At 41.2% G+C, this 25,395-nt stretch overlaps 1 protein-coding gene across 1 annotated transcript in view; it reads right to left on the bottom strand.

Annotated features, from left to right (window-relative positions):
- The window catches only part of GTF2E2 (general transcription factor IIE subunit 2), a 61,908-nt gene that overhangs the window by 14,298 nt on the left and 22,215 nt on the right, over positions 1–25,395 (bottom strand). Inside the window, exons 3-6 of the mRNA XM_077814873.1 lie at positions 14,555–14,646; positions 13,773–13,880; positions 11,587–11,769; positions 1,171–1,264 (exon numbers count right to left, since the gene is read on the bottom strand). Coding sequence (XP_077670999.1) covers positions 1,171–1,264; positions 11,587–11,769; positions 13,773–13,880; positions 14,555–14,646 — 477 coding nt within the window. The remainder of the gene's footprint in view (positions 1–1,170; positions 1,265–11,586; positions 11,770–13,772; positions 13,881–14,554; positions 14,647–25,395) is intronic.

Below are 25,395 nucleotides of genomic sequence, written 5' to 3'. Positions count from 1 at the left end.
GGTAACATCTTTTCCTGTACCAATGTCTGTGGGTGAGAGAGACAAGCTATCGAGCTTGCACGGAGCTATACTTCATTATGGCAGGTACATCATATGAAAGTATACCTCTGCAAAGTTAGTTCAGCCCCCTTGTGTGTATGCATTAGGATACAGTCTGTAATTCCATGATCACACACTACTTTTCCCACAGGACCCTGTCTCATTCAGTGCAAAGAATGGGGAGACACTTCGCCACTGGGTATCCCAGCTATTTGCCAGACAGCAAAGGAATCCTCAGGAACCGTGGGTTCAGTTCTGTGTTCTGGAGAGGAGTGTGCTCTAATAGTTATTGTCCCTTCTGATCCCTGAGTCCCCCACCCTCTCCCTGTTCCCTTCTGCTCCTATCCCTACCTCCTTATTCTGTCCCCTGCCCTCTGCTCTTCATGTCCAGCTCCTATCCCCCCACCGCACAACTCCTGACTCTGCCCTCTCCTGCCTGTTTCCCGCCCCCCCCCCCCCCCCGCTCATACCCATGTACCTAGCTCATGGTTCCCCATTCCGCTCGCCTAACGAGATCCGTACTTTGCAGCTCATACTCTGCCCTGTTCTGTTCCCTTTGTGCCTATCGGGTGGTGAAAAAGGAGCACAAGCCATCCACAAGATTTTTGCTGGGGATTACAGGGTAAGTTACTGTTTTCAATGTAAGAGTTCACTAGTATAGTATTATTATTATTTATTTGCATTACTGTCATGCATACGAGCCCCAGTCCTGGACCTGGACCCTATTGTGCTAGGCGCTGTACAAGCCCAGAACAAAAAGACAGTCCCTATCCCAAGAGCTTATAATCTAAGTATTCGACCTCTTCCATATGTTGACCCTGTGCTTACACAGAAAAGCTTTGAGATCCTCCTCCCACCTAGCTATAAGGAAAGAAGGATGGATGTGACCCTCCTGAAACCTGAAATTTGCTATCCAAGGCTGTGAACCCACCTCATCATCTATTAGGTCAGTTGATTTAACAAAACATGCAATTTGAGACAGACTGGGATTTATTTAGCATTTTGATTAATCAAGGTGTTTTAAGAGACCATAATACCTAAAGATTACTTATGCACAGGTGCTTAAAAAAAACAAATGGAATACAGGTGCAGATCAATTACAAGTAAAAAAGTTGTAAAGAACACACCTACCTTCATCTACTGTAAACTGACAGCTCTTGTCATTGTAGAAAAGAATTTTTTTCTTATCAGGACGAGTAATAAAGGTGATCTGGTCCCCTAAAGCCTCAAACCCAAACAGAAAAAAAGAAGTCAAACTACCAGTGTGTATTTCTGGTATTTCCATTTATAAAATGAACATACTCCAATTTTCTGCTGTGTCAATTAGCTAGGGAGCAGGGGAAAACCTTTAACATTATGTAATGTCAGATGAACTCTCACTTTGCAGTGAAATATCAGTTTTGGAGGGTTATTGTGGCATTAGATTGGCTTCAAAACATGTTTCTGTACCGCTCTCTCAAAATGCACCTGGGGGCTGAATGAGGAGTATTTGCCTCAGGAGTTAGCTGCGTACCATGGGTACCTGGCAGGAAAAGGAGACCGAGATACCAATACGATTTTATATGGTCACCGTAAGAGCTAGAGCTTATAATTAAGCAAGTGACAGACTCATTTCTTATGGCTGATATTAAAGAGTAGAACTGAGTACAAGCTTGGTGTGCTTACATGGGTTTCTATTTTGATAAAAATAATACATCAGATAAAGTATTAAGAAACAATATAAGACAATGTAACTACCTCATTTCCAGAAATTAAAAACAAATGTAGGAACTTTTAAAAGATTCAGTCCTGAGAAGGAAAGAATATTGCAACTTTTCAGCCACAATTCTGCAAGGGACGGTGACCTTCAAACCATTCCCCACCTCAATAGAGTGACCTTCCCCAAAGTAATCCCAAGGTGAGACAGCTTTGGATCTGTGCATCACATTGTCTCTCTCTCAGTGAGGGTATATAAATTACATCCCTTGCCCTCTGCCCCAAAGATTGTTGCCCCTTGGATGCATTTGACAACCACCATCCTAATGCACTTCAAATGCTAATGCAAATTTATTTGCTAATCTATTCTCTGTCAGACAAAAATGGCTTATGCCCAAACTAACAATACATGACTTCATGGATTTTATTAAGCATCCCCCAAGTACGGATTATTTTCATTGCCTTAGTGTGTTTCACTTGGTACAATTCCAAATTCATCTTCCTGACGCTAAAAAAGTTTTGTGATTGAATCAAATGGTTCCATTTAATTATACCCATGAGAAGAACGGGATTTTGGGAGCATTTGCCAGGATGGATTTTTGCCAGATACAAATATTAGCAAATTCTCACCCTGAGTGATAAACAGGCTGGCAGATTCTTAAGGCACAAGCTGCTTTGGCTTTCCCAGGTTTTCATACACAGGCTAAAAATCCCTCCAGCCTGGGACCATCACTTCCCACTGTCCTTGCCCCTCAGGTGTTTCCAGGTGTTGTTGTTGTAGGGAGAGTGAGGTACCATCATGATGTCATTGTCCCCCTTTTTTATCTTCTTCCCACTTGCTGGAAAGCTCTTTTGCTGTGACCTGGGTCAAACGGTTCCCATTGTGTAGTGCTACCTCTAAGAGTTTTCTATTGTACACGGTTCCTGGGATAATCCTTGTGCTTGTGTGCCTCTCCTCAATAAGCCATTCACATTGCTTGGCCTTTTTACTGTTGTACCTGAAAAGCTGCTTGTGGGTGTTTTCAACCTCACAACACATTTCAGTGACACATACCTAGCCAAACTTCCTAACTTCATAGATGATGACAGGACGTACCATCCAATGAGCTATTACTGTCTAGCAGATCAAGACTTTCAGAATGATACCTCACAAGGCACACTTTGTACAAACATATCCTAATTACATGATAGTGGTGAATATTGGGGTGCCAGGATGTCACAGACTTTCTGGTCAAATGCTGAATACTGGATTATTAGTGATGTATCCATTTTATATTATTGTGGGCTTGATATGTCACTCGTCATATGTAGTTATGGCAGAACATACAACATTAGAAGCATTCAAAAAGCTTCAAAAAACCTGGAAAAGACATTTCTATTACATTATGTAGTATTTAGATGGCAGGAATGGTTTAATTCTGTAGATTTAGATTTGAAATTGATGTCCTTATGATACCAAAATGCTCCTTTCTGCTTACTAATGAACAATGCGTTGAATAAAACACAAAGTGACTGTCTTTTAAGTCCTTATATTAAAAAAAAAATCTTCATATTAAGAATTTTTTCAAAATTTGACTGCTAGCAAAAAATACCCAGGCTTAATTCCACAGTAGAACCCTAGAGTTATGAATGCCATGGGAATGTTCGTAACTCTGAAATGTTCGTAACTCTGAACAAAATGTTTTGATTGGTCCTTTAAAAGTTTACAACAGAACATTGACTTAATGCAGTTTTGAAGCTTTACTATGCAGAAGAAAAACGCTGCTTTTAACCATCTTAATTTAAATGAAACAAGCACAGAAACAGTTTCCTTATTTTGTCAAAAATTTTTTTTTTAAACCTTCCCTTTATTTTTTTAACAGTTTACATTTAACACAGTGCTTTTTTTTTTTTTTTTTGGTCTCTACTGCTGCCTGATTGCGTACTTCCTGTTCCAAATGACGTGTGTGGTTGACTGATCAGTTTGTAACTCTGGTGTTCGTAACTCTGAGATTCTACTGTACCACTAAGCTACTCTGCAGGAAGGCCCACCATAAACTTTTGATCATCTGTTGACATAGAGCTATTCAAAATGCAGGAAGAGATTTTGCCCACCCAAACGGTACCCTATTTTTTTAGGGTTGAGCTCACAGACTACTGTGCAGGGAAAATTGTTTTAACTACTGACAGTTGATTGTGCAGCAATCCCTACTGACAGAGGCACAAATAAGGTCTTGTAAGCAGCTCAGATGCCACGCAGCCCTCGAAGAATACAGGAAGTAGATCATCATCCATATTTTTCCATCCATGTTGCAATGGTGATCCAATGTCTGGTTTACCTATGTGCAAAGTCCAAATCTTTGCTCTTTTGACAGGCCCGTCAAACTGTCCTCACATAGTGAGAGCTTGGCCAGTGACCTGTCCTTTTTGATAGCTAGAATTGTGGTGTGAGCAATTCAGGTCTCCGCGAGTCTCCTTTTCTCTCTAGCTCTGGTTATATAGCACTGCTACCAACTTCCTTGATGCAGAGATTGCGGCTTGTCAATCACTCTCTGCCAATTTGGCAAGATCTCTGAAGTGGTAAGATCCCTCTGTTTTGGCAACAACAGATTCCCACCCCGCCCAAAATAGGGATGAGTCAGAGTTACATTCTGTTAACATACATACATCAGGAAGTATGTTGAAGGAATCAGGAGTGTATCACAAATTGCATGCACAGTTATAAAAGGATGCTTGTCAGCTATGCTGGTAATGGCAGTTGTTTCAATCCATGTTATGTATTTGTTCCATTTTCAGAAAGTAGTTAACAACAAGGACTAAAACATCTGCATCAGGTGATCTAATTACTATGCATCTAATTACTATGGTGAATAGAATCATAGAACCATAGGGTTAGAAGGGACCGCAAGGGTCATCTAGTCTAACCCTTGCCAAGGTGTCAAACGAACCTGCGTCAAGAGACCCAAAAGCCACCTGGCACATACAGCACGCAGAAGCATCCTTGTGTCTGCATCCTCTTGAGTACTATACTGTACAGGGATTCAACACCTCTACTGGTGATAGACTTTGCAACTTCGCCACTGGAAAAGCCTCCAGCAAGAACAAATGTGCACTGGGAATGCTCCCACACTCTCAGGTGCATTTTGAACCATATATTCACACAGGAAATTTACAAGCGACTGTTTGTTGGATGCCACGTTTAGAATTTTTTTCCATGGAGGCTCACGGCATCCACCAATCACCTGGTATTTCTTGCATTAAACCTTAGAACATATTGTAGGCCTTGCTGGAGCCGTAGATATAACTAACCATATGAATCAAAGGCTGTGAACCAGAACTGGCCTGGCCTTGGCAAAATAGCAATGCACCAGGTATTAGTTAACACCAAGTAAGCACATTCCTGACCTAAGGGGATAGTACAGGAACACCCAGAGTTCTCAAGTAATTGTGTAAACACATTCCTAGGAGAAGGTACAGGGGCACACAGATTGCTTGTAAGATAAGGAGGGAATGACAGGATAATGGAAGTGGAGGTTTTGTTCAAACTAGCAGGTACAAGGTACAGGATAATAATGAAAAGCATATGGAATGTAATATGTAACTTGTTTGTACCAGTGCATAAAAGGAGAAGTCAGAAGAGGGGCATCTTTGTGCTGGTCTAGGGGACAGGACCCTGGTGTCCTGATTGAACTAATACCACTGTCACGGGCACAAATGTTAGCATATCTGTAGCTCCTATGGGGTGCCGGTACTGTGCTTTGTTGACAATAAACCTGGCCAAGCACTGTCGCCACCGAACCGAGCCTGTGCTCTTTCTTATGAATAACATGGAGGTCTGCTGAGCAAACTGCTGCACTGTCTGCTCGTGCAGCTGACATGGGAGCTCCAAGAACAGGAACACTAGCAACATTAACAATGTGGCACCATTAGCCACATTCCACAGCATTACCACCATCTGTCTGATACAGTCTTTCTGCAGTTTTCACAGTGTTACTGTTGTCACATCTGTCAAAGACTTTGATTACAGAATTAGCTTTGCCAAATCTTCTTAGGACCTGCCTCAAGTACTCAGCAGCCAATTCATCACATGTGAAATTTGTCTCCAGCCATCAATTGTTTAACAGCCATGGCATCTCTGATGCACACTGTGGTTTCTTTGTTGCATGCTCTTAGCTCATGGATTTTTTCAACTTGAACTTCAAGATGATGCCCTAATTCAGCGTTGTCTGTTCCTCTCATTGTTCCATCAACATGCAAGAAGGACAGTCACCCAGTTGAACCCGTGTCTAAGAACAGTTACCACTGAAACATCATCTCTGCATCTTACTAAGTACAGGGCTCTGCAGAACACAATTTCTGGACTGATAGCTGCTGTGATTGTCCCTCCCTTGCCAGACATAATTTTGGTTTTCTTGGCCATGTCAACAAATATTTTGATGTCAATTTCTTGACTAGGCTGAAGAAGCTACCTGAACCATCAGAATCAAGTATACTTCCGGTAAATCTCTCCATTTGTTTTTCACCAACATCTCCTATTTTCGGCAGACTCGTGAACATCTGATCTTACATGCAGTCCAGTAGATATGTCGATAAGCACTTCTGGATCTGATTCAGGGTCAAATGGGTTTTGTCACATTGTTGATGACATGGTTGGTAAGAGCTGTTAACATGCTCTTCATCCGACTTCAGTGCAGAAGTAAGGACTTGTTTGTTGTCTTTGTCTTCACTATTTTTTATTAGGCCACTTCTTTCTCTCATATCTTTTGCATATTCATAATCTGAAGCTGTGTACTGCCATCTCTAATACTAATACTGACCTGTGCATAACTGTCACTGAATTAAAAATCTAGTTTCTAAAACATTTCAAAGGCTAGTACTGCATGCATAGGCAATTACAAAATAAAACCTTCCACCAGGCAGACGAGATGCTATACTGTATGTATACAAACTTATGAATGGGGAAGCATTACATTAGGAATTCAAGTACATTTATATTGACCCCCTACGTAGTACGAACTATGGGCATGGAATCTATTGCTGCTGGTGCTGGGAGACTCATCTGGTCAGCAAATTTCAATTGAAAATACAGAAAACTATTATAATCACTTGTAAACCACTTTGACAATTGAGAATATGTGATGCGAAAACATTTCGAGTTAGTATACTGCAAAACGTTGATATTTGCCATTTTTGCCACATGCTAAATAGCGTCATCATTTCTAAAAAATACTTGCACAAACAGAACCAATACAAGTATTTTAATACTTTGTCACTTGGTAGCTTTGACCAATAAACACCATATTAAGGTGTTGTATGCAGTGTAGCTGTAGCCATGTCAGTCCCAGGATATTAGAGAGACAACGTGGGTCAGGTAATATCTTTTATTGGACCAACTTCTGCGAGTGAGAGAGACAAGCTTTTGAACCACCCAGAAGAAGAGATCTGTGTAAGCTCAAAAGCTTGTCTCTCTCACCAGCAGAAATTGATCCAATAAAAGATATTCCTCCACCCACTCTGTCTCTCTAATATTAAGGTGTTGAAATTAATGTAAACAGTGAAAATTCATAGTCCTGTTGCAGTGTTTCTGGAACTATGAAAAAATGATACTGTCTCATTTTGGGTACCATTGTTTCACCTCGCCTACAGGCTTACTGCACCACTTGACAGCTCCACATCATACCTCATCTAAATGTACAGAACATAAGCTTTCAAATGATATGGATGTGGGCGTGTATAGGTGTGACAGTCTGTATCCCTATGTTCACCCTTTTTACAAGACTATGATGGATTTTGTACAAAGTATGCCTTGTGAGGTATGACTTGAAAACTCATAATTTGCTGATCATTCCTGTCCTAGTAAAATGTGTGTGGAAAGATTGTACATAAAGTTATAAGATTGTACTGTATAACACTACTGAGACATGTTCCAAGTTTACAAATGCAGCCACAAACCAGTTCCTCAGAGACAAAAGGCAAACCAATGCCTGAGACAGGTGTCAACAAAATCAAATGGATTATCGCCTGGTTAAGTGGACATTCTTCGGCAGGAAAAAGGGTGAGAGCAAGAAATCAGCATTTTGGCAAAGAAATAGCTCGAGGTTCCCTTCCCCACAGACCTTTTGTTTCCTGAACCTCAGGTGGAAAGGATTTTCAAAGAAAAAGAGAACTATAAGAAAAGGGGAACAGATGCCCCAAAATATCCCTCCCTTTCTCTCTGCCCCTGGCATCAACAACACCTGAAGAACAAGGAAATTAACTCTGAACTAGCGGAGGGGTCCTAGCTGAAAGAAATCCAGCCAGTAAAACCGATAAAACATGTGGTGAGAGAAACCTTTGCTTTGAATTCATTTAGCTTGTTAAATTAGATATTGTGTTTTATCTTTTATTTTCTTGTGAGCAATTCTGACTTTTATGACTCATTACTTGTAATCACTTAAAATCTATCTTTCTGAAATTAATAGACTTGTTTTATCTAAACCAGTGTGTGTTTGGGAAACTCCGTTTGAGATAAGATTTGTGCATATCATTTTCTATTAATGAAATGATGGACTTTATATGAGCTGGTACTGTCCACGAGGGTGCTGGGCAGAACAAGATACACATTTCTGGGGGGAAGTCTGGGACTGGGAGTTTGCTGGTGTTGTCCATAGTGTAATTCATGGGTGGCTGGTCATAGCTCTCGTACAGTATAGCTGGGAGTGATTTAAATGCTGGAGGCTGTGTGTGCAGACCAGGAGTGGTTGCTCTCACAGAGAAGCAGTTTAAGAGGCACCCAAGGTTCGAGAATTGTGGGGACACAGCTGTTCAACAGTCCAGATTGTATCCTGGATAATGTAACAGTAGGATACGTACATTTAAAAAAAAAAAAAAAAAAAAGGCTCTTTTTGGAGTATTGCCATACACCTACCAGATCTTGCATTAGTGAAAGCTTTAACAAAGTGAGAACGAAAGAAATTATAGGGACGCAGCAATGAGACTTAGATGTTAGCAGCAAAATGGACACCACGTCTGACAACTTTGACAAAGTGAAGATGAGATGGACAAATTGAAAGGAGCAATGGGATAAAGTGCATAATGTAAAAACAGTACACAACTAGGGCGTGGGAGACCAAAGAACCTTTATAAATAGCAAACGATAGAAAAGTTGTGAAAGATGTGGTAAGACACCAATTCACAGTTGGAAAAAAAGTCCAGTAAAGGATGCAGCGTGTAAGGGATGCCACAGAACTGGACATTTTGCAATACTATGCAGGTCACCAAGAACAGTGAAAACAAGAGAAGAGAACAGTCAGTTAATAATAAGTTCACACTGGTGGGGGAAAGATCCTCAGTAGAAGAGATAACACCTAGGATGAATCTGGATGGATGAAAACTTTAATTTAAAATTGATCCTAGAGCAGCAGTCAGTACAATTAAAAAAACAACAATATAAGCACTTCAAGGACAGAGCCTGCAAAGATTTAATCAGATTCTACACTACACAGGATGTTTGTGGCAACTTCTGTGGGAAACACTGAGAAAGGAGAATGGTTTTCAACAAACAGCAGCTGTGACACAAGGGCTTTCATCTTCAGTGTGTTCTGATGTAACAAAGACACTCCTGAGCCGGCAAGCACTTTGTCAGGAAGTAAGTCCCTGCACAGGAAACTGTTCAGAAGTGAGAACACGCTCTGGAAGACCGCCCCAAAAGACTCGATCTTTAGAATACAGGCAGTATTTACACATAATTCGTGAGATGACATATCAATATGTAGCTTTAAAGGCTCTGAATTTTATTTTGAATTGGTCACTGATTTACATTCTTCGGTAGACAACATTTAACAATTTGAAAGACAGGGAGACAGGGAGTGGAGTTCAACTCAGAGTTCTTGGTCCTCCACTTCCCAGAGAGCACTAGAAAATATTGCAGGAGGAATTTAGTAAAATGAGGGACTTCTAGGTAGGAGGTAATTTTCTATTTCTCTGCTTAAGCACGTTCAGACATTAACTAATCAGTCAACAGAACTCCTAGTTGATAGGAGAGTAAAGTAGCACTATCCCATTTTATATACAAGGAAACTGAAAGAGAGAGGCAAGTAATTTGCCTAAGGCCACAGAGTGAATCAGTGGAAGAAGTCTCTTGACTCCCAGCATTACGGTCACTCCTCCAGACCACACTGCTCTGATGCGAGAGGTGCTGAACATCCACAGTTCCCACTGATTTCAGCTGCCATCTGTTGTGAGTGATCAGCACTTCAGAAAATAAGGACCCAGGTGTCTCAAGCAAGGCATCCAGAAAATTATAAACTCATAATTAGTGGTCATGTATGAAGTGTTTGGCGTAAGTGACTTGCCCACTAGACCACAGGAATTCTGTGGCAGAGTTAGGGATGAATCCAGTTCTCCAGGCAGACACTCCGTATCCTTTCTCTTCCTGCAACCCCCTGCCTCAGTCACTACAGATCTTCCAACTTCTATCCACAAACAAGGTAGGGGTCATACAAACAACCTCTTCATTCACTACACAACCCTGATTCATGCTTAGATCAGGCCCATCCTTTGCAAAGAATGAAGGAAGGTCCTGGGGAAAAAACAGTCTTTAATTACATGATTGCATACTGTCTCATAATCTATTTGCATATGGGCAGCAGTGAGGTTGCACAGGCCACCTTAATTTTGGCATTTTGAGTTTTGACTTTGCAGCCTAAACATTTCTTTAACATAAGGTTTTGTATGTAATTTCCTATGTATGTTTTTAAAAGGAAAAAAAATTCTATTCTGTTTAACCCCAGGACCTTCAGCACTGACTTCCAGCACTAGAACTAAAGAATTAGCTGGCATCAAGCTGTTACTTTCTATGGACCAGCTAATAGACAACAATGCATAATACTGGATTAAGGAACCAGATTAAGCTAAATCAAAATAAACCACAATTAAACTAAAACAGGAGTGTCTACACACAAATTTGCACAGGTTCAGCTGAACCAATTTAAAACACTTTAAGGTAAATGGGTGCAAGTTTGTTTGTAGACAAGGCCTTAGTAACTAATCAGGGGCCTGAGCCTGAAAAAAGCAGATCTGAGTTGAGTACTCGATTCCTATTGACCAGGATCAGGCTACGTGGCAATACCAGGGTTGCCAACTCTGACTGCAGCTATTCCGGGAGATTTTCTTTTTTGCCCCCCATAACATAATGTCATTTGCTTAAAATAGCCTGTTAAAATCTCCTGGATTGCTTTCAATAGTCAATGGGAGATGGATGCTGATTCTGGGAGACTCCAGGCCCCTTCTGGAGGGTTGGCAACACTACAATAGACAGGCAAGGCTGTTTCATTGATTAACATAGGCTTTGCATTTCACTCCACCAAGTCTGCTTTTGTGAAAGTGAATCAGTTACTGCTATGACAGTTTACCAGAGAATGGAAATAAGTCACTGCAGTATCTTGAAGTAAAATTACAGTATGTAAAAAAAATCACTGATTCAGACATTTTTAAGACCAGAAGGGACCACTGTGAAGTCTGACCTCCTGTATAACACAGGCCACATGGCTTCCTGAATTAATTCCTGCATGACCTAGAGCAGATCTTTTAGAAAAAAATCCTGACTTGATTTTAAAATTTCCAGTGACGGAGAACAACAAATCTTTGTAAATTGTTCCAAAGGTTAATTATTCATGCTGTTAAACATGTGCCCCTTATTTCTAATCTAAATGTGTCTAGATTCAACTTCCAGCCATTAGGTCTTGGTATGTCCTTGGCTGCTAGATTGAAGAGACCTCTATTACCACATTTCTGTTCCCCATCTAGGTACTTACACATTGTGATCAAGTCACCCACTAGCCTACTCTTGGATAAGACAAATAGATTGAACTGTGAGTCACAAGTGTTACTTACCTTTATGGCTTTCTGTGCATTTGGCAGTCCTTCCTCAATATCTTCCAGAAGGATTCCTCCCAGCCCCCGCTGGTCATGCTTGTCCAAGAGCCTGAGCAGAGCCTTTTTATCTTTCAAATTGTACTTAGGTTTGAAAGCATATTTCCCATCTATAACTTCTATTTTGGGATTGCTGACTAGAGCCTGTAATAGGGACATAAGTTTTAAACTTCAGAAAAAACATGCATGTATATGTATGTTTGACTAAACAAACTTGTCATCTGTCAATGACGGCACACCAGCAACATATTGTAGCTGACAATTAACGATGACGATTAGGAAGTGGACTTGGGATTCAGGATCTCAGATCCAGTACAGGCAGAATTCATCATGATGGTACTTTTTACTTTACAGAGGAGGGTTAAGCACTATTTATACAATGCACCTTAGGCTGGGAGATCCACAAAGACACTTGCGGCAGCTGTGTTAGAAAAAGCTGCACAGCTCCTTTTTGGAAGGAGATTAGAGGAATAAAAATACCAGGGGATACAAAAATTCTTCTGGACATAAAATGCAAACAAACTATTTACCCAACGTATCGCACTGATCTCATATTGAGGTTACAAATGTGAAAGACATTACCCTGGGATGAACAAATCTGTAGTCAGTCTTCCCCAACTGGTGTCAACCGGCACCAGCAGATGCAGAAGAAATTGAGAAGAGCAGACCTCCTGCACAGAAGAACTTTACCCATGATGGCAACTTCAGAGTGAAACTGAACAGGATTTCATGGACAATTGAAATGATAAAGATATGCTCCTGTTTCACAGCCAGTACCACAATGGAAGTTCTTCTGTAAGAGAGAGCAACCCTACTTAGTTTCTTCTGCAGCTGCCAGCCTGACCCTGAAAGGAGAAAGAGAAGAGACACAGGAAGAAGAAAGGAGGGAGAACACACAGTCATCATAAAAAAGTTAACTAACTTTGGTAGCCTACCAAATTCTCAAGAGATTATGTAAACCACCAAAGTTTTGAAGTGAACTGCCATAATTTGCCTGTTAATAGCCTACTAGACTACCATGCTGTTGAGCCTTTGTTCACACTCTATCATCACTTATAAATGCAATAATAATTTAACAAAGTGTTTTCTTCTTATCTTAGCATCTACATGACAATGCTCTAATGGTGAAATCCTCAACAGAATTGCCATTGACTTAATTTGGGCCAGGATTGTACCCTACAGGTGAACATCTCTGGGATTTAGCAGGAGTATTAGTGCCAGTGGAATGTTGCAAGATATTTTTGTTACAGCCACACTACTTTTATTATATCTTGTCTTTTTAATGTCACTACTATATATACTGATTGTCTTCTTGCTATATGTCTATGTTAGTCGGTATTAAATAAAAACGTAAGCAAAGTTTCACTCATAAATGAAGCAGAAGAAGAAAAACAGTGTTGTATTTTGCAGATTACATTTAAAGACACCAGACTCAAACCATTGCAATGTATGGAATGTTACTTTGCTAAAGCATACTGAAGGACCATAAAGACATTCATTCTCATGAGGTAAAAAGTGTGTTATGAGGAGGAGGATGGGGGCAATTTGGTTAAATACTCTATTTCCATAAAAGGAAAAAGTATATACAAAACAATAACCTCCTAACACCCCCGCCCAAAATCCCCAACTGCTGCTACCATTCCATCCCCTTAGCTCACCAAAATATTATGAAAATTCTAAAGCTCTTGACCAGTAAATAACTGTGAATCTATAGATATTATTTTAAACAAACTTTTTTCCTTTGGTTAATATAAGATCTTCAAATGCTGAAGCAGTTTTGCATTTAACATATATATTAAGATTCTTTGACAAGTATTGGCTCATTGTATTGCATTAGTAATGAACTATTTAACTTTATACCAAGATTAGTAAATGCTCTTCACATGACTCTTTTTACAATCTTTCACAATTTTAGAATAATTTCAGTTTCAGAGCTAGTATCACTACAGCACTGGATGATTCTTGAGAAGTAATACAAGTAAAGAGGACACAACATTTTTAGCAGAACAGTTATATTTTAGCAGGACAGTTATATTACAGAGTTTATCATTAAGCAAATGTATATGAGTTGAGTATTATTATTATTACTATTATTATTGTATTATTATTATTACATTAGTCAGAGTCTGAAAATTTGTTTTCTTTACCTCACTCATTAACCATTGTTTCTGCCTGAGTCCAATATCTAAGTGTTGCGTTTCATCCAAAATTTCTTCTAGAGTTAATGGATGTGTATCACCACGCTGGTGCCGCGTCTGATAAAATAAATATTATCTATTAGAGCTCTGCAGGTACTTCGTGAAAGTATGAACTCTACAGCAATTTATTAAGACTGGTAGCATGTTATGGCAATCCCCCCCCCCCCAGGATTTGCTGTTTTAATTTAAAATAAAAAAAGTCATGATACACAGTATTTTAATAAATATTAATTCAAGGTCTGGAATGTTCAAAATTTTGCTCTGGAAGCTTAGTAAGAAAATGAATGTATAATGTCTGTTACGATGAAAGACAGCACTTAAAATGAAAGCTGATGACAGGAAATGAGTCAAATTATAAATTTAAGGATAGTTGACATTCCTAAACATATGGAAGAAATTAGCCCTGAAAGAAATTTTTCATAAATGGTTCCTGAATCGTAGACCAGTTCTCATCTCTGGTTTATGTCAGCAGACTCTCAACCATCTTCTTACTTTTAAACTGAGCAAACTTGAGTAGGAGTCACTGGATACAAACATGGATTCTTACAATGACAATTTTTGTATTAATGATGTTTTTGGCATTAAACAAGTAGTTCTGCGTGTCTGATAACAGTTCTTAATATTAGTGCTACAATGAAAGGACAGCTTATATTAATGTTGCTGAGATGACAAGTGGATAAATAAGTATAAACATTTTCAGAAAAATTATACTTGAAATAAAATGACTCTACCTTCATATAATTCACTATCTTAGCAAGGACTCCAAACTTGTAGCCAGAGCCTCCTGAAAGGGCTTTCAAGTTAAATGACCCATTGCTGTGGTCTGCAAAAGAGGCAAAAGAACATGTTCTCAGAAACAGATTTTTAGTTTTGCACTCAACCCTCCTTTAATTATGCATCTCTTTTTGGTACTACAACCATAAATAAAAAGTAAACATAGTTCAGAAGTCAAGACCTGGGCCCTTTCAGATGTCTATTTGTGAATGAAAATATGGTCCCTATGTAATTCCATAAGTGCAGAAATGTTAAGATTTATGCTTTAAAGGGAGGCAAGCAAAAATCAATACCAAAGGAGTAAATTTTAATTCCTAAGCTTAATACCTCATTTTTGACTTTTTGCTGAAACCAACTTTTAAACAACTATAATTGTATTCACTGAATGTCATCTACAGGCAAGCTCAACGTTCCCACCCACGTGACTGTATGGTACCTATATGCCCTGACATTGTGAGCCAGGAGTAGAAATTTTAATTTAAAATCACAAGCAATACAATATCAATTAAAAGGTATGCAAGATTATAGGGCAAGTAAAGTGAGATTCAGTTTCATATCCTGCTCTGAAAATAGGTCCAGCTGAAATTTTACCAATAAACATAAGAGAAAAGTACTTTGCTGGATCAGGGAAAGAGTGCTCAAGACACTGCACGGTCCAACCCATAATGTGGTATGGATCTGCAGTCTTTTTTTTTTTTTTTTGCTATCCCTCCAAGATAATGAAAATATTGTTTCAAAGAATTAACAAAGTTTAAATTTGTGAAAATATTGTTCTATACACATGCCCCAGTAATTGTATTAACTCAATATTAATTTCATAATGTAACATTTAAGCATAATTATTATCAAGCCATTAACAAAAGCCACAAGTTAATTACCACAGAGTCCTATTACAGTCCTATTCACTGAGAGGACTTTCAGAATTAAAAGATCAAGGGGGAAACCCAACTTTCAATCCTTACCCAGGGGTGCTGGAACAATTTTTACAGTGGGGGTGCTGAGAACCATTGAACCAAACTGTAAACCCTGTGTGCAATGAAATCCACTTCAAGCCAGGGGGTGCAGCAGCACCCCTAGTTCCAGCACCTATGCCCTTCTCTAGTCCGATGTGGCTTCTAACCCGAGCTTCTTCAACCTAAAATCACTCGCAGTAGCAAAGTCCAACAACTGTATCAGAATCAAATGCCATTGCTACTGGTTTCTATATATGAAACAATCCCTCAGCATGCCTCTTCAGACTGATAGGTTTCAGCGTAGCAGCCGTGTTAGTCTGTATTCGCAAAAAGAAAAGGAGTACTTGTGGCACCTTAGAGACTAACAAATTTATTTGAGCATAAGCTTTCGTTTTTATTTTTATGCTCAAATAAATTTGTTGGTCTCTAAGGTGCCACAAATACTCCTTTTCTTTTTTCTTCAGACTGATATTTGTTACCTTCTGGCAAACTAGAGCCAATATACTGCCTATACTTTGCAGATTTCCATTGGGACACTGTGAAGCAAACTTCTGAACCATCTGAAAAAATGTTCCACCTTAGTTCATGAAGAATGAAATATATGAGCAATTTCCTGTTTATATGTAGCAGCTGCTAAGTGGCTAATATGAAAAAAATTAATCACAGAGATAATACGATTAATGACTTGGCTACTGGAGTGGAGAGTATGCTTATAAAATTTGTGGATGATACTGAGGTGAGAGAAGTGGCTTAGGGTTAGGGTTTAGAATTCAAAACTACTCTGACAAATTGGAGAATTGGTCTGAATTCAACAAGATGAAACTCAATAACAACCAGTGCAAAGTACTTCATGTAGGAAGGAAAAATCAAATACACTCCGACAAAACGGGTAATAACTAGCTAGATGGTAGTACTGCTGAAAAGGATCTGGACGACTTAGTGGATCACAATTTGAATGCGAGTCAACAATATGATGCAGTTGCGAAATCATTCTTGAGTGCACTAACAGGATTGTCACATATCAGACATGGGAGGTGATTGTCCCGTTCTACTTGGCACAGGTGAGGCCTCAACTGGAGTAATGCATCCAATTCTGGGGCACCACACTTTGGAAAAGATGGGGATAAACTGGAGAAAATATAGAAAAGAGCCACAAAAATGATAAAGGTTTAGAAAACCTGACCTATGTGGAAAGGTTAAAAAAAAGTGGGCATGTTTAGTCTTGAGAAAAGGCGACCAAGGGTAAATCTGATAACAGTCTTCAAATATGTTAAGGGCTGTTATAAAGAGGAAGGTGATTAATTATTCTCTTTGTCCACTGCAGGTAGGAGAAACAGTAATGGACCTAATCTGCATCAAAGGAGATTTAGGTTAGATATTGGGAAAAACTTTCTAACTACAGGGGTAATTTAAACTCTGGAATAGGCTTCCAAGGGAGATTGTGGAATCCCAGTCAGTGGAGGTTTTTAAAAACAAGTTGGACCAACACCAATCTCAAACTATCAATACAAACTCTTAAGAAGAAGAGATTAAATACTGTAAACTGGAGTGAAGGTGATGTCTTCATTCCCAGTGCAGAAGTCTGAAGAGACAGCATGCTTTAAAAAGCTAATCTTTGCGAGTTTATTAAATTCTAGCGGGCTGTAGAGGTCAAACGCACCAAGCACCTGAACTCTGGCCCTGGTTCTTGGTCTACAAGACACCTGCCCTCCCACTGCCGCCGTGAAGTTATTGTTTAAAACCTGTAAATGCTGTCTCTCATAGGGACCACCACCTAGATTTAGTCTGGTGTTTGCAGAACAGTTCTGCCATGCCTGAGCATGGCCAGAGGAGCTCCAAAGAAGAGATGCTGCAGTGGCAGATCTGGGTGGTTGAATCTACCGTGTTGCCAAATACTCAATCCAGGAAAGGAGCAGGAAAGATAAGTCGCTACTTTATGAAAATGAATACAAATTAAAGTTATTAAATGAAATGTTTGGCAGAAACCACCACCAACCTGGTCCTTCGCCAGAGACAGAAAATCTGCTGGCCTGAGCTGAAGAACAGGGCTTAGTCCTGGAGAACCCAACAACAAGACCAGGCTGCCTCCAGATTCCATGGGGGGGAGGGGGGATAACACTAACCCACCATCAGCGATGGATGAGAGAAGAACATATCCGCACCATGGCTTTGCTTTTTATTTTTTCCTTTCCCCGGATTCTTTGTCTGTATTTCTCTCTAGAATGTAAACTCTGTGGTCAAGGTTCATCCTATGGTCCCACAAACTCCAGGAGCTCACAAACAAATGTGCATGCCCATTCTTATCTCGGACACAGACCAATTCTGACTTTTTACAATTAAACAGAGTTATTCCCCTTACTCAGGATAACTGCTTCATAGCTGTTCAGGGTAGCTCAATGGCTCTGCGATGACACATTGGTGCAGACATTCTTTGTCTATCATGGCGCCCCACCCCACACCATGTGGGGAGCAAAGTGTCTTTGCCTCAGCCAGCCTCCTCTCCCTGGTGTTATAAATGGCCACTTTGGCCATGGCTAGGAGGAGGTTGACGAGGTGGTCCCGCGACTTCATAGGGCCACAGATGGAGTGTGTATAAACAAACAGGTGCGGGGAAAAATGCAGCCAGAACCTCAACAAGAGGTTCTGGAGGAGCCGCAAGGGGCTGCAACATGGCGCACTGCAGATAGACATGCGACAGGGTCTCCCTCACACCGCAAAAAGGGCAGGTGTCGGAAAGAGGGTTGAACCATGCCAGGTACACACCCGTGTTCACGGCTCCATGAAGGAGCTACCAATTAATGTCCCCGGCGGGCTGTGGAACCAGGATGGAGTACAGGCTGGACCACCGCGGTCCCTCACCCTCTGCAGCTGGTAGAAGGTCCCGCCACTTGGTGTCGGGGTGGGACACGAGGGTGGGGAAATGAAGAGTGTGGAGCACGACCGTGTAGAGATGGTCCTGTGGCGCGGTTCAGAAGTGAACCGGCTGCAAATCGCGCAGCTGGCTTGGGGTACAAAGGCATGGGGGCCGAGAGAGCTCACGGGGTAGGGGCCCGATGAAGAGATCCAGAGGGCCTGGGGTGAGGGGTGGGCGGGTGATACCCTCTCGCAGGACCCGCTCGAGGAAAAACCAACAAATGGGCAATAAGGCTGCCTCCACCTCCCGAAGTACGTGCCGGGGGGTACCAAAGGCGGAGAGCCCCAGGAGCCAGCCAAGCGCATAGGGATCCACCCAGTCCCCCCGGTTGCAGTCCAGGAGGTCTCCGATCTTGGTAAGTTCCAACAGGACCAACCTCTGGCGCACCGAGGGCGACTTCGCCACCTGCACATGAAGACGAAGATGGTGTAGCAGGGGCTCTGCAAGGAGATCTGCCCCCTCGGTGGCCACCATGGACCTGGTCGGAGGAGGGAAGTCCTGGTAGAAGACTGGCAGCTCGGAGAGGTCTTGCGGAAGACCTCTCGGATGGAGATAAAAGAGCTGCTGGTCATATCGGAGCCCTCAGAGGAAGCGGAAGAAGGTGTGCACCAGAGTGCTCCAAGCCAAGCTACCTGCACCACAAAGGAGTCTCTGCATGGCCTGGAGGCGGAAGACATGGACCTGAGTGAACAGGCACACCAGGCCCTGTCCTCCCTCCTCCAGGGGAAGATGCAGAAACCACGCAGAGATCCAGTGCAGTCCTGGCCAAACGAACTCCAGAACCAGCTTCTGGAGCCAAGCCAGGAACCCCGGGGCTGGGCACAGGGTGTTGAGCCAGTGCCAGAGCATGGACAGGACTAGCTGATTGAGCACCAATGCCCTCCCCCGAAGGCAGAGGCACTGGAGCAGTCCTGCCCACCTCTGCAACTGCTCAACCACCCTGCCCTCCAAATTGTGCCAGTTCTCCAGCAGAGAAGGATGCGTGGCAGAAAGATAAAAGCCGAGATAGAGCAATGGACCCGTGCCCCACTGAATGGCCTGAAGCGCGGATGGGAGGGCGCTCTGACCATCAGGCCAGAGCTCTTGACTCAGTTGACCTGGGCGGAGGCGGACACCGAGTACACAGCTTGGCAGGGCTCCACCCACACCAGGTTGCCCAGGTCCTGGACCACTGCAGCAGAGTGGTCTTATTGGGTGCTGGGAGGTATATAAACCCTAGGATGACCAAGGCCTTATTCCTTGTGGACTAGGGAAAGGTCACTTCAGGGTAATTGGAGCACCCAGAGCCAATTAAGGCCCCACCCAAGACCTAATTAAAAAACCCTGCTTCAGTCAGACAGAGAGAGGGAAGGAGAGCTGACTAGAGTTTGGAGGAGTATTGCTTTTAGCCAGAGGACCAGGGGAAGGGAAACCCTGCCCAAGCAGAGCAAAGGACTTAGGGACCCCACCGGCAAAAAGGACTGAGGGAAACCCTACCCAAGGGGAGAGAGGGTAAGCAGCCCGCAAAGCTGAAGGGGCTGGGACCCGGAGTAGGAGAGCAGATCTGGGTCCCTTCCCCGCTCCTCTCTCTCTCCCCCACTGGGGCACTAGCGGAGCCCACAACACCCAAGAATAGGGGTAAGGGGCAGCACCCTTACCCACCACACCAAGAAAAAGTGCAGGACCCACCACAATAGCGTCAGCCATTTGCCACAGTCCCCAGAAGATAAACTAAAACTATTTCTACTTAAAAATTCATCATCCAACCAACACATGCAAAAAAATCAAGTAAAAGTCTCTCCATACACACTATCCCATAAATTCATGGATTTTAAGGCTAGAAAGAACCACTATGTCAACCAAACCTGACTTCCCGCATAACACAGGCCAGAGAATTTCACCCTGTGATTCCTGAATATTAACAGGTTGAACCATAGCACATCTTTTAGAACGCCATCTAATCTTGATATAAAGATTCCAAGTTAACACTCACCAATTTAATATTTTAAATAACTAGTCAATAACCATTTCTAAACACTTCACATGGCTAGAGTTAAACATTACACATTTTGTGTGGAAGGAAAAGTCACCTGTGGTGTGGATGAGAATGTAGAAAAGGCAAACTTATAGTTATAGGTCGCAACAGGTATATGAGAACTTAAATAGCAATTTCGGCTGGTTGCTGGTAATATGCACTTAAGCAACCTTAAGTGATTTTTAACACAATCTTTGTTTGACAAAATATAAATTAATAAACCGATTCTCTAAACACAGGGCACTTCAGAAAGGGAGATTCACCTCAGCTCCATCTGTAACCTACTGCTTTATAACAGTCCTTAATTCACTCCAGCAGAGCCCTTCCCAAACTCAAAAATAAGTCTAAGTGCTCCAAGCAGGGTTAGACAACACACTGTTAAAAATGCTGCTGCCCTGTTTCCACCAATGCTTTGACTGATGATTGCACAAATGAAGCATAGGAATGGCCATTAGGAAAATTAGTAGCACAGACAAGGCCTACGTGTCTCTAATACCATTTCTGAGAGTTTGGTTTCCAACTGGGAATTCTATTGTTGGTGGATACTTTCTTATAAGCCATAGCACACATTAACAATTTGCAAAACACATTTTCCCATAAGCAGCAAATGGAAACTTATTTTCTTATTAAAGTCAATCTGAACCCAGTTCTCAGCATCCACCCACTGAAAAGCAAAGTTGGGTATCCAAAAGTTAAGGCATCCAAAATCAACAGTTATTTTGAAAGTCTTGGTCAGGTTTTTTATTTTACCCCCCTACTTAAGGTACCACAACAGAGTACAACTAGCATTGACATATTCTGTGGATCCAGTCTAACACACTATTGTATTCTAAGAAATGTATTTGAGACTTTTGCTAAGGACCAATCATTCACAGTAAGTAGGTAGTAGACTCAGAAAGTGGGTTATCACATAAGTGGCAGACTCAGAGAAAATGTGTTATATTCACTGTATTTAAATTTAGCATGCCCTTGCTCCTTTAAAGGGAACTGTAAATTAAGTTTCAAAACTCAGTCTGCTAATACACCCACACTATCCATCTTGGCCTTTCTGAAGAGGCAGGAAGCATTTGGCACACTGCCAGTTATGTACTAATTTTATTTGCAAGTCACTTTATAAAAAGATTGTGAAACAAACTTTCAAAATGGTCAGTTTTAAAAAAAAAGTGTTTACTTTTTTTTGTTTTTCATATATCATTTCCTTGACCCATTTGCTAATTATTCTAGAGACTTACATTGAAAACAGGAGCTTTGCTAAGGTCTAGAAAAAGCATAATACCCTAAAAATGAATACCATTTCAAAAACTCAGAAACAGATTATCATATCATAGCTCCAAGATTATGACTTCACTGCAGATTAAGCAGAAGGACATGGACCAAAAGAGAAAACTGAAGTAACAGAAAATGTAACACACACGACTAATTAAATAACTGTTTTATATATTATTTATTATATCATAGAGCTTATACAGTATAAATCCAGGTATAACAGAATAGACCCTCTCCCGAAACTTCATTTGAGAAGTTGGAAAAAAAAGAAACAAAAGCAAGTCGCCTTTATTTTGTATCACTAAATTTTTTTTTTTAAATCCTCTCTATGAAGGAAATTTACCCAAAAAAAAAATCTTAATGGTTACAGACCTAAGAGATCAGTAAAACAAAATTAGACAGCACCTCTATCTCCACAACTGATAATTTATGGTTAAAAAAAACACATTATGCAATGACTCTGTCCAAGAATTAAATCAAAGGCAGCAATGTTGTTTCCTATTAACCTGTTTAATCTACCGGACTGAGGCACATTTACAGTTTACTGTAAATAATATAATGCTGAATAGAAACAGAAATCTGCAGGTATTAACATTTCAAATGTCATGCTCTGACTCACTGTCTTCCAGCTCAAAGCTAAAGCATGTCAATAACAACCACTGTATCACTAACACACCTCACTGTTAATAAGATCACATTGTAAACGAGTAAGATACGGGGTGAGCAGGTTGATCATCCTACACAAAACAATTTAAATTTATGAATGATTTACTCCTAGGGTAGTGGGTTTGATGCAAATGAGCATAAAGGAAGTTGTCAGCAGCATTATGCTCTGGCCAATAGTAGCAAAGCTCCATTTTAGCTGTGCCATAGCCTGCACTAAAAAAAATAGAGCAGACCAGCGCTCTTTCAGCATCTTTTCAGACAAGAGGTAGGTCTGTACCATTTTTTAAAATTGTCTTACATTTATATTGATTATTGAAAGAAAATATATCTTTAGCTTAGAAAAGAAGTCTATATAAAGCCTTTCTCCTATAAAAGCCAGCATGAATTTTCTTTGTGTTAAGCAGGATTTTACTCTGCTACAATCCTTAATCTGCTACTATCAGACAAGCACTATTACCATCTGTACATTAATGGAAAATTGATGACCACTCCATCTTATAAGAAACCCAACACACCCAAGCCAATGCGCAGTAAACAAAATGTATTTGATGTTTACTAGCTAGTAGCTCATTTCTTGCAGCCTCACGTTCCATTTAGTTGATTCTGACTGTTTTAAAATAGATGCTAATACAAATCTTTTTATTAAAAAAAACCAAACTAATTCTGTAACAAAGAAAAAACAAAATTGTTAGAGGGTGTATTTTTCAAATATAAACAATAAAGCAATCACTAAATTGCTTAAGAATGAAATTGTATGCTGCTAGGCTAAAAATGTGTTCTAAAGAATTGGTTTGTTAGACTAGCACGAAAATCAACCTTATCACTTAACATATTCCTGGAGTAAATATAAGAGTGTTAATCCATCTGCATGATGCAGACAGACAGGTTAGAATCCATGAGAGATTTCTAGATACCATTATCCCAAAATGTTTGTCAGTTGTTTCTTATTTGAGACTTCCTCAGCACTGCATTAAAATGAGTCATTTTGCCACTGCTCCTCTGAATACAATTCTGAGTAAACTTACATTATCACAGCATCCAAAGAATGATTTTTAAATTAAAACGTATTATAGAACTACATTAAATATTTAACCACTACTAGATTTTGTTCACGCACAATACCTGTAATGCATACTAATCAGACTGGCTCAGTGTAAATTTTAAATATTCCTACTGCAATTAGAATGAAAATGCAACTGTGTCGAACCCGAGTTTCTCCGACAGTTTTCAAAGATGTGCCTTTTCTTACTTTATCAGTGCTGCCGTTAATTTTGATGGCTTAGCAATGAAATCTTTAGTCTTGTATTTCACAATTACAACAGTTTTGGTAGATGACTCAACAGCTGTCTTGGCTTTAGTCAAGTCTGGGGGATTACAGTCACTAGTAGAGAGCCAACACTTCTAGAATATTATCAAAATCAGCCTACAGCTAGTAACTGGACCCCTGCCCCAACTTGGTTTATAAAATAGAATTATCTGAAATTCTCTCTTCAATGGAGGAAGTTAATTTTCCTAGCCACCATTTAACACAGGGGTGGGCAAACTAAGGCCCAGGGGCTGCATATGGCCCTTCAGACATTTTAATCCGGCCCTCGAATTCCTGACGGGGAGCGGGATTGGAGGCTTGCTCTGCACAGCTCCCAGAAGCAGCAGCACATCCCCTCTCCAGCTCCTACATGTATGGGCAGCCAGGGGGCTCTGCATGCTGCCTCTGCCCCAAGCGCCGCCCCTGCAGTCCCCATTGGCCAGCAAACGGGGCCAATGGGAGCTTCAGGGGCAGCACCTGCAGATGGGGAAGCTCACAGAGCTGCCTGGCCATGCCTCCGCATAGGAGCCAGATGGGGGACATGCCATTGCTTCCGGGAGCTGCTTGAGGTAAGCGCCACCCAGACCACCTCCCGCGCCCCAATCCTGATCCCCCTCCCACCCTCCAAACCCCTCGGTCCCACCCTCCTGCACCCCAGAGCCCGCACCCCCAGCCAGAGCCCTCACCCCCCTGCACTGGTACTCCTGCCCCAGCCCTCTCCTGAACTCCTCATTTCTGGCCCCACCCCACAGCCCGCACCGCCAGCCAGATCCCGTCCCCCTCTCCAACCCCCAATTTCGTGAGTATTCATGGCCAGCCATACAATTTCCATACCCAGATGTGGCTCTCAGGCCAAAAAGTTTGCCCACCCCTGATTTAAGAAGTGCTAAGCACTATCTTCAAAACATCAATTGGCATATCATATAACTAAATCACTAGCTATCAGATATCAAAGGGGTTAAAAATATTGTCTTACAACTCACGTTATTAGAGTTTAAAAATTAATTATAGCTAAGACACTACCCAAATCATGGGATGATCTTCAGATAATAGCAGCTGAGTTGTGGACAAGACATGGAGAATTGTGGAAAAATAATAATGACCTTTATTAATTGCAGTAATTTGGAAAAGCCACAGCAGACCTATTTGTTTAAGAAAAATGTTCTGGAACAATATAAACACTCAACTATTATGCTATGCCTGATAGATAGACAGACAGATAGATAGACAGATAGATAGACAGATAGACAGATAGACACACATAAAAGTCACAGGCATAGCATAATAGTTGAGCATTTATATTGTTCCAGCAAATTTTTCTTAAACAAACAAGTCTGTTGTGGCTTTTCCAAATCACTGCAATTATTATTTTTCCACAATTCTCCATGTCTTGTCCACAACTCAGCTTCTATTTTTATAAATATATTTTATAACCAGACAATTTGGTGCAACTACAAGGCCGTAACCAGGGTAGGGAGGGTGGGGCAGCTGCCCATGGCACAATGCTGGTGAGGTTAGGCCTGGAAAAATGGGGCAGAAAAATGAGTAAAAAAGCATCGAGGGTACAGCCTGGCAGCAAGCATGGTACTGCCAGCCTCACTTTTGTGCTGTTACTGGTGGCGGTGCTGCCTTCAGAGCTGGGACCCGGTCAGCAGCCATTGCTCTCGGGCCGCCCAGCT

The sequence above is a fragment of the Eretmochelys imbricata genome, chromosome 4 (genome assembly GCF_965152235.1).
Source record: "Eretmochelys imbricata isolate rEreImb1 chromosome 4, rEreImb1.hap1, whole genome shotgun sequence".
In the NCBI taxonomy this organism is placed as follows: domain Eukaryota; kingdom Metazoa; phylum Chordata; order Testudines; family Cheloniidae; genus Eretmochelys; species Eretmochelys imbricata.
Note: the sequence above shows the minus strand (reverse complement) of the source record. Positions and strands in the feature narration are given on the sequence as shown.